The sequence below is a fragment of the Lepisma saccharinum genome, chromosome 3 (assembly GCF_977018435.1).
Source record: "Lepisma saccharinum chromosome 3, izLepSacc3.1, whole genome shotgun sequence".
NCBI classification, from domain to species: domain Eukaryota; kingdom Metazoa; phylum Arthropoda; class Insecta; order Zygentoma; family Lepismatidae; genus Lepisma; species Lepisma saccharinum.
Window position 1 is genome coordinate 55536520 of NC_139231.1, and position 12135 is coordinate 55548654.

The 12135-nt window shown below is 37.2% G+C and overlaps 1 protein-coding gene across 2 annotated transcripts in view; it reads left to right on the forward strand.

The window, feature by feature from the left end:
* Nrx-1 (Neurexin 1) overlaps nucleotides 1-12135 on the forward strand; it is a 743918-nt gene that overhangs the window by 566946 nt on the left and 164837 nt on the right. For both annotated transcript variants that reach the window (XM_083118572.1, XM_083118573.1), the window contains exon 5: nucleotides 9540-9566. In XM_083118572.1, coding sequence (XP_082974698.1) covers nucleotides 9540-9566 — 27 coding nt within the window. The remainder of the gene's footprint in view (nucleotides 1-9539; nucleotides 9567-12135) is intronic.

The window sequence follows — 12135 nt, forward strand, 5'->3', positions numbered from 1 at the left end:
CTACATAAAGGAAAAGGGGAGAGAGGAAACGAAATCTGGAATTTACTAAAAAAAAAATAAACAAACAAATGAATTGTCACACGTTCAAAGGGATATTTTCACATGGAAAAATAAAGGTTACAAGATTGTGAATTATGATACTCTGACGATAATTGTACGAGGTATTTAAAGACACTGACAAAAATTAATAAAATAACTATTTATATTTATGGCAATCCAACACTTCCTTTCTTCCACTCGAGTTAAAATCAAGGGTACCTGCTCAAATGCTCAAATATCGAGTGAACAGTATTCATCATGTGCAAATTCTAAATAAATGTATGCGTCCTTCTTTTTTGTTACAATCAAGTATTCTTTGCGCATTACATGCAGGACGCGAGTTGCATCAGATTCTTCCACATACTTTAGGAAACGAAAGCTTGTAGGGTAGTTGTTACCGTTAAGGATCGTCAACCTGATGGTCGTAGGTTCAAACCCCTCCGGTCGCAGAAACTTTTCGTGAATTTTAGACATTGTATTCATTGTCCACGCCGTGTGAAATGGAATGATGATTATGTTTAGAATTAACGATGGGGGCAATATAAAATATTTAAATCTCCATTTCAACAGAGGAGTGGAGAAAAATTGGATAATTCTTCTTCTTCACTAAAAACATGAATGATTTACATTCATGTTTTTAGTGGTATAATCGCAGGCGAAATTGAAAATCTTACATGGAATATTTTATCTTGCTCTGAACTCAGCCGAAATCCATCTTGCCCCGATTTAATACATTGTCTAATACATTTTAAAATGTTTGACCAATGCATAAATTCTTGACGTTGAGACCATATTTTCTGCAACTACCTCCTTTCGTTCCCAGTCTTCTCTGTTCTTCTCATTTCCTTCTCATTTTCCTTACCCCTCTTTCTCCTCTGCTTCTATCTCATATCGCCTTCCTTCCTGTTCTCACCTCTTGACTCCATCCCACTCTTCTCTACTCCTCTAATCTCCTATCCTGTCTTCGATTTCCGACTCCACTGCACTCTTCGTTCTTTTCTTTTTCTCTCTTTTACTCTACTCTCCACTCCCCTCTTCTCGTCTCGTCTCCTCTCCAAACTCCTCTTCTCGCCTCCTCTCCAAACTCCTCTTCTCCTCTCCTCTCCAAAATCCTCTTCTCCTCTCCTCTCCTCTCGTTTCCCTCCTCTCTTCTCCTCTTTGCTCAAATTTCCTCATCTCTCCTCGCATCTTTTCCCTTTCTTCCCACTACTTCTCCTCTCCACTTTTGTCCTCTTTTATTCCCTCCTCTACTTTTCCTCTTCTCCTTTCGCGATTTCTTTTCTCCTCTCCTTTGTCCCATTTCGTTTCCTCTTTCGTCTTTTCCTTTGTGTAGACTCATCAGCGATTAAATTATTTCTTTCAGAAAGAATTTTGTCATTTGCGAAATAATGCTGATATTTTTTATAATTTATACTAGAATAATACTTGGTTTTATTCCTTTCGCGTATTTCATAAATAACTATTGTGCATGTGGCAAACCCTGAAATTGAGCCTAACACGCAACCCACCAATACCTTGTGTAAGTTGGGTTGCCTAGTTTAAAATGTCGATGTCTTAAGAGTTTTGAGAGACGCTGTACATAGGGTCAAGAGGTCAACGGGGGCTATTGCCCCCTAATCTCTCACTTAGAAATTTAGTGTAGAAATATCTTATTACCTTTATTAAACAGTTTTATTATTTTTAAAAAGGTAAAGTATTTTCGAACCGACGAAAGCTCCCAGCAACTACGGCGGGTATATTTCCTATTGGAGTATCTCACTTCGTTCTCCAGCAAATTACTTGTCATTAGGACTCACGAATTTTATTCGTTAGCAGTTGTGTTACATCAATGTGGTAAATTGGTCGCACATGAGTGACGTGTGTTTGAGTGCGACAGTAACGCATAGCCAGCTGTGAATTTAGTAGTTTTGATTATACGAAGGGGCAAAAGTTTCAATCTCTCGCAGTGTGTACCTTCAGCACTCTTAAAGGATGGTCCTCTATATTTTTCATACATAATTTCTCCCAGGCTTTGCTTTTCAATCGTTTATCTTGCACAAAAGCAATCATTAAATATAATATCTCCATTACCTTACGAAACAAGCATTTAATTACTACTTTTGTACACGCATAATGGAAACTAAATTCATTTGTGGATAATTAAATTTACCAAATTAACTCCATTAACAAGATTAGCACACCGTGCTACGACGCCAGGGGTCCCGTGTTCCAATCTCTGCCTGAGCATGGGTATTCTCTGTGAGTGTCCCTTTATGAATTTAATCAGATCACCACTCATCCTCAACTTTGCAATTAGCCAAAAGTGGCAGAAAAGAGAAGTGAAATAAACCGAATCAATTCCATGAACAACATTCTTGTTTTGAACCAATGTCAGATTCCAAATGTACATGAAAAAACAAACTTTTTGAGAAGCCTGCTAAAGAGCGCTGTCGCGTTTTATGTTCTTCAAGTAAATGCAATACCCAAGCTTTTGGTCACACAACGCGGAGAACACCCAACGATTCAGGAGATTATCTCTGGAGCGGAGACGGAGAAAACCTGAGAGGCTTATGTCTGCCTAATTCAACTGAGCATGTGGCTCAGAAACAGCCAAATACTAAATCATGAAAACGCACCATACGTTTTTCTTTCTTAAGCGCGTATGCAGGTTCGCCTTCCTGCTTTTTTATGGGAAAGGATTACGCGTGTAAATACATTGTGCCTGCCGAAACAAGTTTAGCTTCCCACACGAAACTTCGTCTCTTAATGAGGATATCAACCGAAGAACTTTGACTTTCCTCCTCAAAACTTTGTGAGGAGATCCACTTTTACGAACAAGCCAAATTTCATGTGCGGAATTTTTCCGTCGTGTGCGATGACCAGGGCGGTGGGAAGTAAATAGTTTAAATCAACACACTAGCTAAAGTAATATCCATTTCCAGCGTAAAGGCTTCCAAAATCATGTCTCTCGAGATTTCCTAAATTACACCGTCATATATATTGCTATAATTTAGGAGACAAAAGTAGTGTATTTTCCAATAAAAATTGGCAGTTAACACTCACTCACCCACCCATATATAACGTATAAGTTGAATCAAATTTTTTTGAAAACATTGACGGGCTAACATATGAGGTCCAAAGACCAATTTTGCTCATTCACTATATTGTAATTTTGTGGCAGGTTAAGAAGGTGTGTATTAAAAATTCGTGCATTTGTAAATTCATAGATAGGCAATCAATCATTTGAACTATTGGCGTATGCAGTTATAGCTAGATGAATTTAATTATCAAAGTAAATGTAAGGAGAAGTGTAAAAGGTGCCCCTATGCGTGTGCATACATGCCATAAAGGCATATGGAGTAATGTGGAGGTATAGAGATTCACATATTCTTGATCTTGGATATAGTTGGGAGGGGCCAGATCCGTGTCATGTGCATATTATATATATATATACAGTGGCGGCTATTTGGGGGGACCTGGGAGCAGTAGCCCACAACTTCTTTTTTCGCCACTTTTGCTTCCGTACTATGTCCTCTTAATGCTTGTCTACCAAGAGGAAATTACTGCCCTCGGCTTCCTTCCCTGCCAAAACTGGATGAGGGAACATATTACTTTCTCTTAGCAGACAAGTTTCAGTTTGTTCTTGTTTTAAGCCCACTTTTATGCACAGAGAGACTAATTGGGACTGGACCTACAGTTTAAAGTGGGATCCGAACGACTATGTGCCTCCACTGAGTCTGGGTAGACGAGGCTTATCATTAAGAGAACACAGTGCAGGAGCAAAAGTGGAAATAGTAGGGCGAAGAGGAAACAATCCACCATACCTCCTTCAATCGCCGGCACTGCTGGTAGCCTTGCATCAATGGTTACAAAACTAAAAGTACCCAGAATTATGGAGATTGCCTCTCTACATAACCAACACATTCATTTACGCAAGGACAAAATTCAGATTTTTACAAGTTTGAAAAATCGTCGATGTTATTTTCGTAGCTTTTTAAAGGTTCACATTTAATAATTTCATGGCTCGATGGGGAGACCATGGCCCCTCCCCTGGGTAGGGGCCTGATGTGGTCAGCATAATGCCCGGCGTCTTTACCCCTTAAGGTTTTCCCCCGGTATCCATTATAGGAGGCTGAGTGGGCCTCAGAGCCGCCAAGAAGCATGAAAATGACTAGAAAACTTCTCGAACTCGGGTCATCCACATGGTAGCCACATCATACAAAGTTAAATATTTTTGGAGCCCCTTCGAATATATTGTAGCTGATGATAACAGTAATTTATTCCTATAAGATTTCCATGAAATTAAGATGTACTTCCACTACTATCCTATTTAAAATTTTCAAGAAACCCTGGTGTCCTTCTGGTAAAGGAATTAATGAAAGTTCATAAAACCACCATTAGAGTGCCTTACCCTTTTTCATGTATCAGGTAGATTATTTTTCTCCCCCTTGTTACCATTTTACGAAGTTAGAATCTTGGTTAGAAATTGCGAGATGTATTGGACGACGTGTCCTTTAATTTTTTTTTCATCATTCGAAATTTTGGAGCGAAATTTTGTGTACGTTTTCCTCTAAACACACGGCCAAATTCTTGACTTACTATCAGTGGACAATAGATTCAAGTTTATTCCATGTTGAAGGTTTCTCTAAATTTTCTTTTGATATATGTTATGGATCAACACTAGTATTCTCTCTCCACTTATACTTTCGGAATACATCTTGTTCTATCATTGATGATTAATGTTAGAATTGTATATCTTATGTTTAGTAACATTATCCCTTTTTTGCATATCGGGTAAATATTCCAGTTCCCTTTTTATTAGCAATTTCGTCCTCCTCCAATATTAACTTTCTTCATTTCTTGACTTGCACGTTTTATTAATTCATATATTATTCCATTTTCTATTCTTGGTTTATTCTATTTTATTTATTAATCTAACCATTTCCTGTTCTGGTGGTTCGAGCCACACTGGTAACCAGCAGTTAAGATCCTATTCAAATAAACTTGAGCGATTTATGCGTAGGTAAATTGGTAACATATGAAGAAATGCTTACCTAAATAAACGCAGTAGACGGGTGGGTAATAAATATTGGCAAATTGAACTTCAGGTGTCTTGGAAGAAATACTTTTAACAGCATAAGAGTTTTTGACAAAAAAAATAGCAAAAGGGTGCAAATAAGCAACATTTGCCTGTATTGATTGATTGATTTGCTGTTTTAAGTCCGCTTTATGCACAGTAAGGCTAATCGGGACTGGACCTACAGTTTAAAGTGGAATCCGAACCACTATGTGCCTCCACCGGGTATCGAACCCGGGACCCCTTGATTACAAGGCAACGACGCTACCAATGCGCCATCGGGGAGGCACATTTTGCCTGTATCAAAACCATATTAGTTTCATATGTATAATTATATGCTCAAATTTAAACTAAACTTGATTGAGTTTAGAGTTGAATTTTGATTTCAGTCCACTTTATGCATAAATAGGCTAATCGGAACTGGACCTATTGTTTAAAGTGGGATCCGAACCACTAGGTGCCTCTACTTGGTATCGAACCCGACCCCCTTGATTATAAGGTGACAACGTTGTCACTATGCCATAGGGGAAGCCCGAATATTCAAGTTCTTATAGACATGTTTGTAGTATATGCTAAGAAACATCTGGACAACATCTTTGTGTGATGTTACAAACTACAAATTAGTACCAATGTAAGGAGTAAATAAAGACTCAATCAGCTGTATCCCTTCCTCCGAGGCCTTTCCCCCTCCCCCCTCCCCATTTCCTCAGAGGCAATCAAGCGGAGCATCCATTTCCACTGAGAGGATCTCACCTGGAGACTGCAATTGATCACATCGCGAAGAAAGAGGTGTGCCTCGCCCAATTACTTCGCCGCTTTCTCCAACGGCCCTGCTTAATTGGGTGTCTGCGGGGACGCATTCTTCAATCGGAAATATCCCGCCATTTATCTTCTGCGATAGCAGCTGATGCTTGGGTGCGGAGGAGATTCTGCGAGATCCACGTCTTACTTTGTCATAGACCGTGACGGCCAAAGCCAGCTTCCGCCTCCACAGAATGGTTTTATTTGCTCTTCCTTCACTCAGGTCGTGTGTGACGTAGAACGGGTCCTTTACTCTAATTCATATAATACAGGGTGTATCTTAATAGAGTAAACAACTTTAAGAATTTATTTTGACTAAACTGTATGGAATACAACAAAGATATTTGTTTTGTGTCAATCAGCAATACTTCAAGTTTCTATGAATGGCTACAAATGTCTACAAATGTTCAATTCGAGTTCTTGCCACAATTTTCCCAAGAACTCCTCGTTTACCAAAGCAAGGGTGTTTCTTATTTGTTCCTTTACCTGTTAAACATTCTACGGCATAGGTGGCACATAGACATTGTCTTTCACAAAGCACCAAGTGTAGAAGTTTTGGGACCCGTGAAAGTCTCCATTTTCTTTATCATTACACCAGCGCCACAACGAACGTGTTTACAAAAGTCTTGCACATAATAATAAAACTTGAAAAATTTATCTTTGTTGTACAACAAACCGCATTGTTGTGTCTCAGATAATTTTTTAACAACAAACCTGATAAGTCGTTTACTCTATTATAATACACGCTGTACATTGTTTCTCGAAACTAATTTATTTTTCCGGTTCATATTGGAACGTGAAGCATTTACGAACAAGTAAACTACGTATAAAGTATATTTATTGCGTTGCATTTGTTAATATTCTTTAAAAAGTACGAGTAAACTTTCTCCAAATTTAGCAATAACATTTATTTAAATGTAAAATAACATATAACAATAATATTCCGTAAAATTGACATACTCTAGGAGCAAAATATTGAAAATAGTCACCAACGGCAACAGTGCTTGAATATACTCACATTCCTGAGTGTTCTAATAAATAGGGTGTGGATTTTTAGGCAGCAACTTGTTTTTTTTTTCTTAGGAAGTTGGCCGTACTCAGTAGGAGTGCCGACGATCGTAGAGCTGCAATGTAATCTGCGAAGTTTTGTTTCACATAAGAATGCATAATTTTACCTTTAGCATATCAGACCCATATTTCTAGGGCAATAAAATGTACATATTTTAGATATTCCAGACAAAAGAATTCCCAAATTCTTTGTCACGTTGTATAAATACGCATTTTGGAATTCATGCATAAAATAGACAAAATATGCCGTACAGTAGTATCCTATTCGGGACTTCACAACATGCTGGTCAGTGAAAATATTTTTAACTTTTAGCCACATATTTGCGCTGTTTTTAGAATATAAAAAAAATATTTTCCCTTTTTAGCACCTAAAAATTCACTCCCTAGTAATAAATTATTTTCAGATGGCTTTTATCCTTATTCATTATAGTTGCCTTTATTTTCTAATTTACTGTTGATATTGTCTCTATTTTATTGTAATCTATTGTCTAGTTCTTTCAAACAGCTGAACGTTCATCATCAATAAAGTCTGTTGAATTATATTGCTTTCAGACTTGTTTTTAATTCATATTTTAATTATTTACAGAATTTGCATGAGTTGAAGAAGGGAGTCAATAAATATGCATTGACTAAACTTGACTTGATATAATGCGACTTTTTGTTCCTTCTGAATAGAAACTTACCTCTCTCTCTCTCTCTCTCTCTCTCTCTCTCTCTCTCTCTCTCTCTCTCCACGCACATACAGGTGACACATGATGTCAGGATGTGTCAACTGACTTGTGGGCCACCTTATATAAACACGTTCTAGCGCACACCCTCACATGAAAGAATATAAGACAGTAGTATTTCTATTATGATAGAGAAATTGGTTGGTTTTGGAGTAATTGTCATGAAATGTGCGCAATGATGAATTTAAGTTCATGTTCTATCCTTTTTTGGTAGATTTAAACACCTTTACTCTGTTTCGTTATCACTTTCTTCTCTGTTATGTGTAGCAATTCGAAGTGAAGAATATGTGCACCCAATTTTGATATATATCCCACTTATGTAATTTTACATTCTGCATTGCTTCGACTCTATATATTAATTGGTTTCGTAACAACTGATTGAGAGGTAATGAGTTGCTGTGTTCTGTTCAAATGCCTTACCAACATATGTGTTATGTAAATATTTGTGTTGCGAATTTGTAAAAAAATATGAATTTTATTTCTTTATTACACATTACACTTTCATTTCTTCAGTTGAAGTTGATCTGTGTGTGGCAGGTGATCTGTGTGTGTGTGTTTAGTCCTAAATAAATAATTTAGGCCTACAACATATGTTATCAGGATTTTAAATACATTTGCACTTCCTTCATAAGGAAAAAAAACCCTCGAGAGCAATTATCATTAACGCCTATGCTTTGTAATTTTAAATTACATATAACCTACCTATATTTTTTAAAGTAAATTTTTTTCCAATCTATTTATTTTTCATTGAAAGTATACATTAACCTTTTTACAGTTAGCTTATGCGCTTTAGATTTCTAAGCTGTTCATTGTTTTTAAAATGTTACAGTGTGCAATTAATCCAACACTTAAAGTGTGGTAAAAACCTTTATTTCATATACTTAACAACGATAACGTATTTTATGTGACGGTTCTTTTAATTGTGAAGTTATATGTGGAATTGAATCTAATGTCCAGCACGATGGAAACAATGAAACAAACTCCATTCATAAATGAAAAACTTTCTACTATCTAATTTCATGATGTGTTGAGAGTCTAGGCAACAAAATATATATATATATATATACAACATTAATCACTGGAAATGATTATAATCATAGTACTGATATTGAGCTGCATTCTGGTATAAAAGACTACTCTGATTTACTTCAGAGAATGAATGTATTAAATACCGTTTTAATCCATGGATTAAAATTCATCTCTGTTGTTCCAGTCATCCAAAACATGAAATTGTCAAATTAATACGCTCAGTTTTTAGCTTTAAACTTCTCAGAAATATAACTCTTGTATATTGTAAAGAAATGTATATATTCCCAACACCTATAAAACTTTAAAACAAAAGAGTAGCAGTTTGCTAATTCCATGCTTCCGAATTTTCCATAACTACTAATGTAGCTTCTTGAACCTAACAGGAGCCTCTCCGATGGCGCAGTGGTAGCGTTTTCGCCTTGCAATCAAAGGGTCTCGGGTTCGATACCCGGTGGAGGCACATAGTGGTTCGGATTCCACTTTAAACTATAGGTCCAGTCGCGATTAGCCTTACGTGCATAAAGTGGACTTAAAACACCAAATCAATCTTGAACCTAACATACTTAGGTAATCTGTTAAGGGTTATAAAGCAACTTTGATAAACTTTTGTCGATGAGGGGTTTATATTTTAATCCTTTTGTTGTTTGTGAGTTAATCTTTATGGACAGATATTGGTGTTTTTGTAATATAATAAGATAAGATTGTGCTTTGGTATATGTGTGTGTGTTACTGGCATGACTGTATGCTTTGATGTACAATAATTTCTGTGTGCCTTTGCAGTGCTTAATAAACTAACACGTGCTTTCTTCTCTCACCAGATCACCCCAGGAGCAAGCGTTTGCCACGTAAGTAGCTGCTTCGGCTTGCTTTCATGTAATAAAAACAATGTTGGCGCATGCTGCCAATGTATGAAAGTATTTTTGATATTTATAATCATTTTTCTTCTCATTACATTACCAATTATATAAACTTTACTCAGTATGGTTTGTTTAAGTCTACGCTTAAATAAACTAAGAAGTGGTCCTGCCGTTTTTAAACTGCAATTACAGAAACCGTGTGTTTTCATCGCAGTACATCAGTGTTCGTGGTATAAGGGTAACTGTAACAAGTTACTTTTTGAAATGAGAAAGTACAACTTGGTTCCTCTTTTTATGTTACTTTTACAGTTACTTTTCTTTACGTTTTCTCATGAAGGACTTTACTTCATAATCCCTTTCCGTATACGTTCCTTCATGGGATATGCGTTCATTAGAGGTTTTTTAGAACATCTTTAAGTTTTACCAAAGAAGCAGGTAAACATCCTCTAAGTGTCTTGTGTAAAGTTCAAATACATGCCTAACAGAATCTCAAATAAAAAGTGATTTTAATAGATAATGAATCATTGGAGTACTCAGATATTTAATTTTCCATTCTGTTACTTTTGACTCACTGTAAAGAATCCTTTACTTTCATTTTAGTATTTTTTTGCGAGGTTAAAGCTCAATTTTGCGGTTGTTGCAGAACAAAAGTGGTCACCTATTCCAATACAGGATTTTAAATCTTTACTCTGCACTAGTGTCTTGCAATAACAAATTGGTATTTGATACAAATTAGGGGGAGGCCTGATTATGTAATTTGTGTTACTTGGCTTGTATATCACCTGCTGCACCTTTTGTGCTACACCATCTGAAATATCCACCATTTTCCGGTGATCTTTCCATTTCTTGTATCTTCAGCCACATATAATATGGATTGCGTGATAACGGTGGCAACCTAATGTGTGTCTTGAGCCCACATCAGGGTTACTAGGAAAATTAATACCACGTTCCTGGGTTGATTGCAGTTGTAACTTCAGCACACAAAATATGCATCTTTTGACATGTAAGGCTTTTTAAGACATAATATGTATATTTTTTCTTTGCTAATGCAAACAAGATTTGTGTATCTTGATTCAATTCGTGTTTCTTGTGTAGTTTGATTGGTGTGCAAACATCACTCAGCTGTGATCAGCAGTTCCAAAGTTATTGAGTCCTGAAGTTAGCCAAGGCTCACGCTCAGATAGGGGTAACATTTTCTGTTGCGCACCACATTCTTCCACAGGCTAGAACTCTAGAACTACTATAGCAATCCAAATGTAATGCCCGTCCGTTACCAAAAGCTTTACTAATGAATAGATCAAAGCCAAACTTACACGGATTGTAGCCTGAAGTCTCCTCCTGTACACGAAAATACCGTTAAACATGGTCACCATTATTTTCAGCACGTTTGCACCATTGTGGAACCCAAGTTTGAAATCCACTTTGGCAAAATTCTTGTGGTTGTTGCACCCATGACTTTGCAGCCGATTTAACCCCTTCCAAGTTGTGGAATATGAAACCACGTAGGCTGCGCTTCATAGGCCCACACAGATAGAAATACGAAGAGGCTATATCAGGGTTGTAATCGAATGAGGTACTACGGACCACCACATTTTGGCAGTCGCCTAGGTTATGAAGAATGACATGTGTGGGCGTGCATTATCGTGATGGATCTGTATAGAATGAATGTGTTCCTGTGGTCTCTTCTTCCTGGTGGCCTACTTAAGCTTCTTTAAGTATAGTGATGTACGTCTTTCTGAGCCCACCCAAAAAGTCCATGAGAATTGATCCCTGTGTGTCCCAATGCATCAGCAAGTTGACTGTTCCCATCGGTGAATGGTGTCGGCTTATCTGCTATTTCGGTTTCTCCTCCTTGAATCTTCTTCCACAACGCCGCACATTGCTAATGTCCACTGTAAAATCCCCTTAAGCAATCAACAGCCGCCTCCGTGGTAGAGTGGTTATCACAGCGTGATACGACGCCAGAGGTCCCGGGTTTGAATCCCGGCCTGGGCATGGATGTGAGTGACCCTTCATCAATTTCATCTGATCATCACTCATCATCGCGAGTGGACAAAATTGGCAGAAACGCGAAGTAAACCAAATCAATCAATCAATTTAACATTCTACAGCCGAATACAGATGTCCTTAGTTGAGCAACTCTCTTTAGTCAGAAATTCAATGACAGCTCGTTGTTTTAGCCTAATATTCATGGTTCTAAGCACTCAATAGGTAAAAGAAGAGCATTTAATAGCAGGATGAGGACACCTCCATAACATAGACATTCACAGTCATTCTACTTATTCAGAAACTACAAACAAGGAGTCAATCTTATTTTGATTGTCCTGATCTTTCTCGGCGAAACTTAATATTTTGTATAGAAGCCTTCCAGATATGACTGAACCATCATGTAAAATTATATCGAAATCCAAAACTATGACGTGGAAGCTCTGGTTGAACTGACATGAAATGACCCAATAGCAAAATTCTCTTTAAGATTAGAGAAATTATTAGTTGTCGTAAACATGAATATTATATTCATTCTCTTATTATAAGGAGGCTTTGATAAATTTCTTCA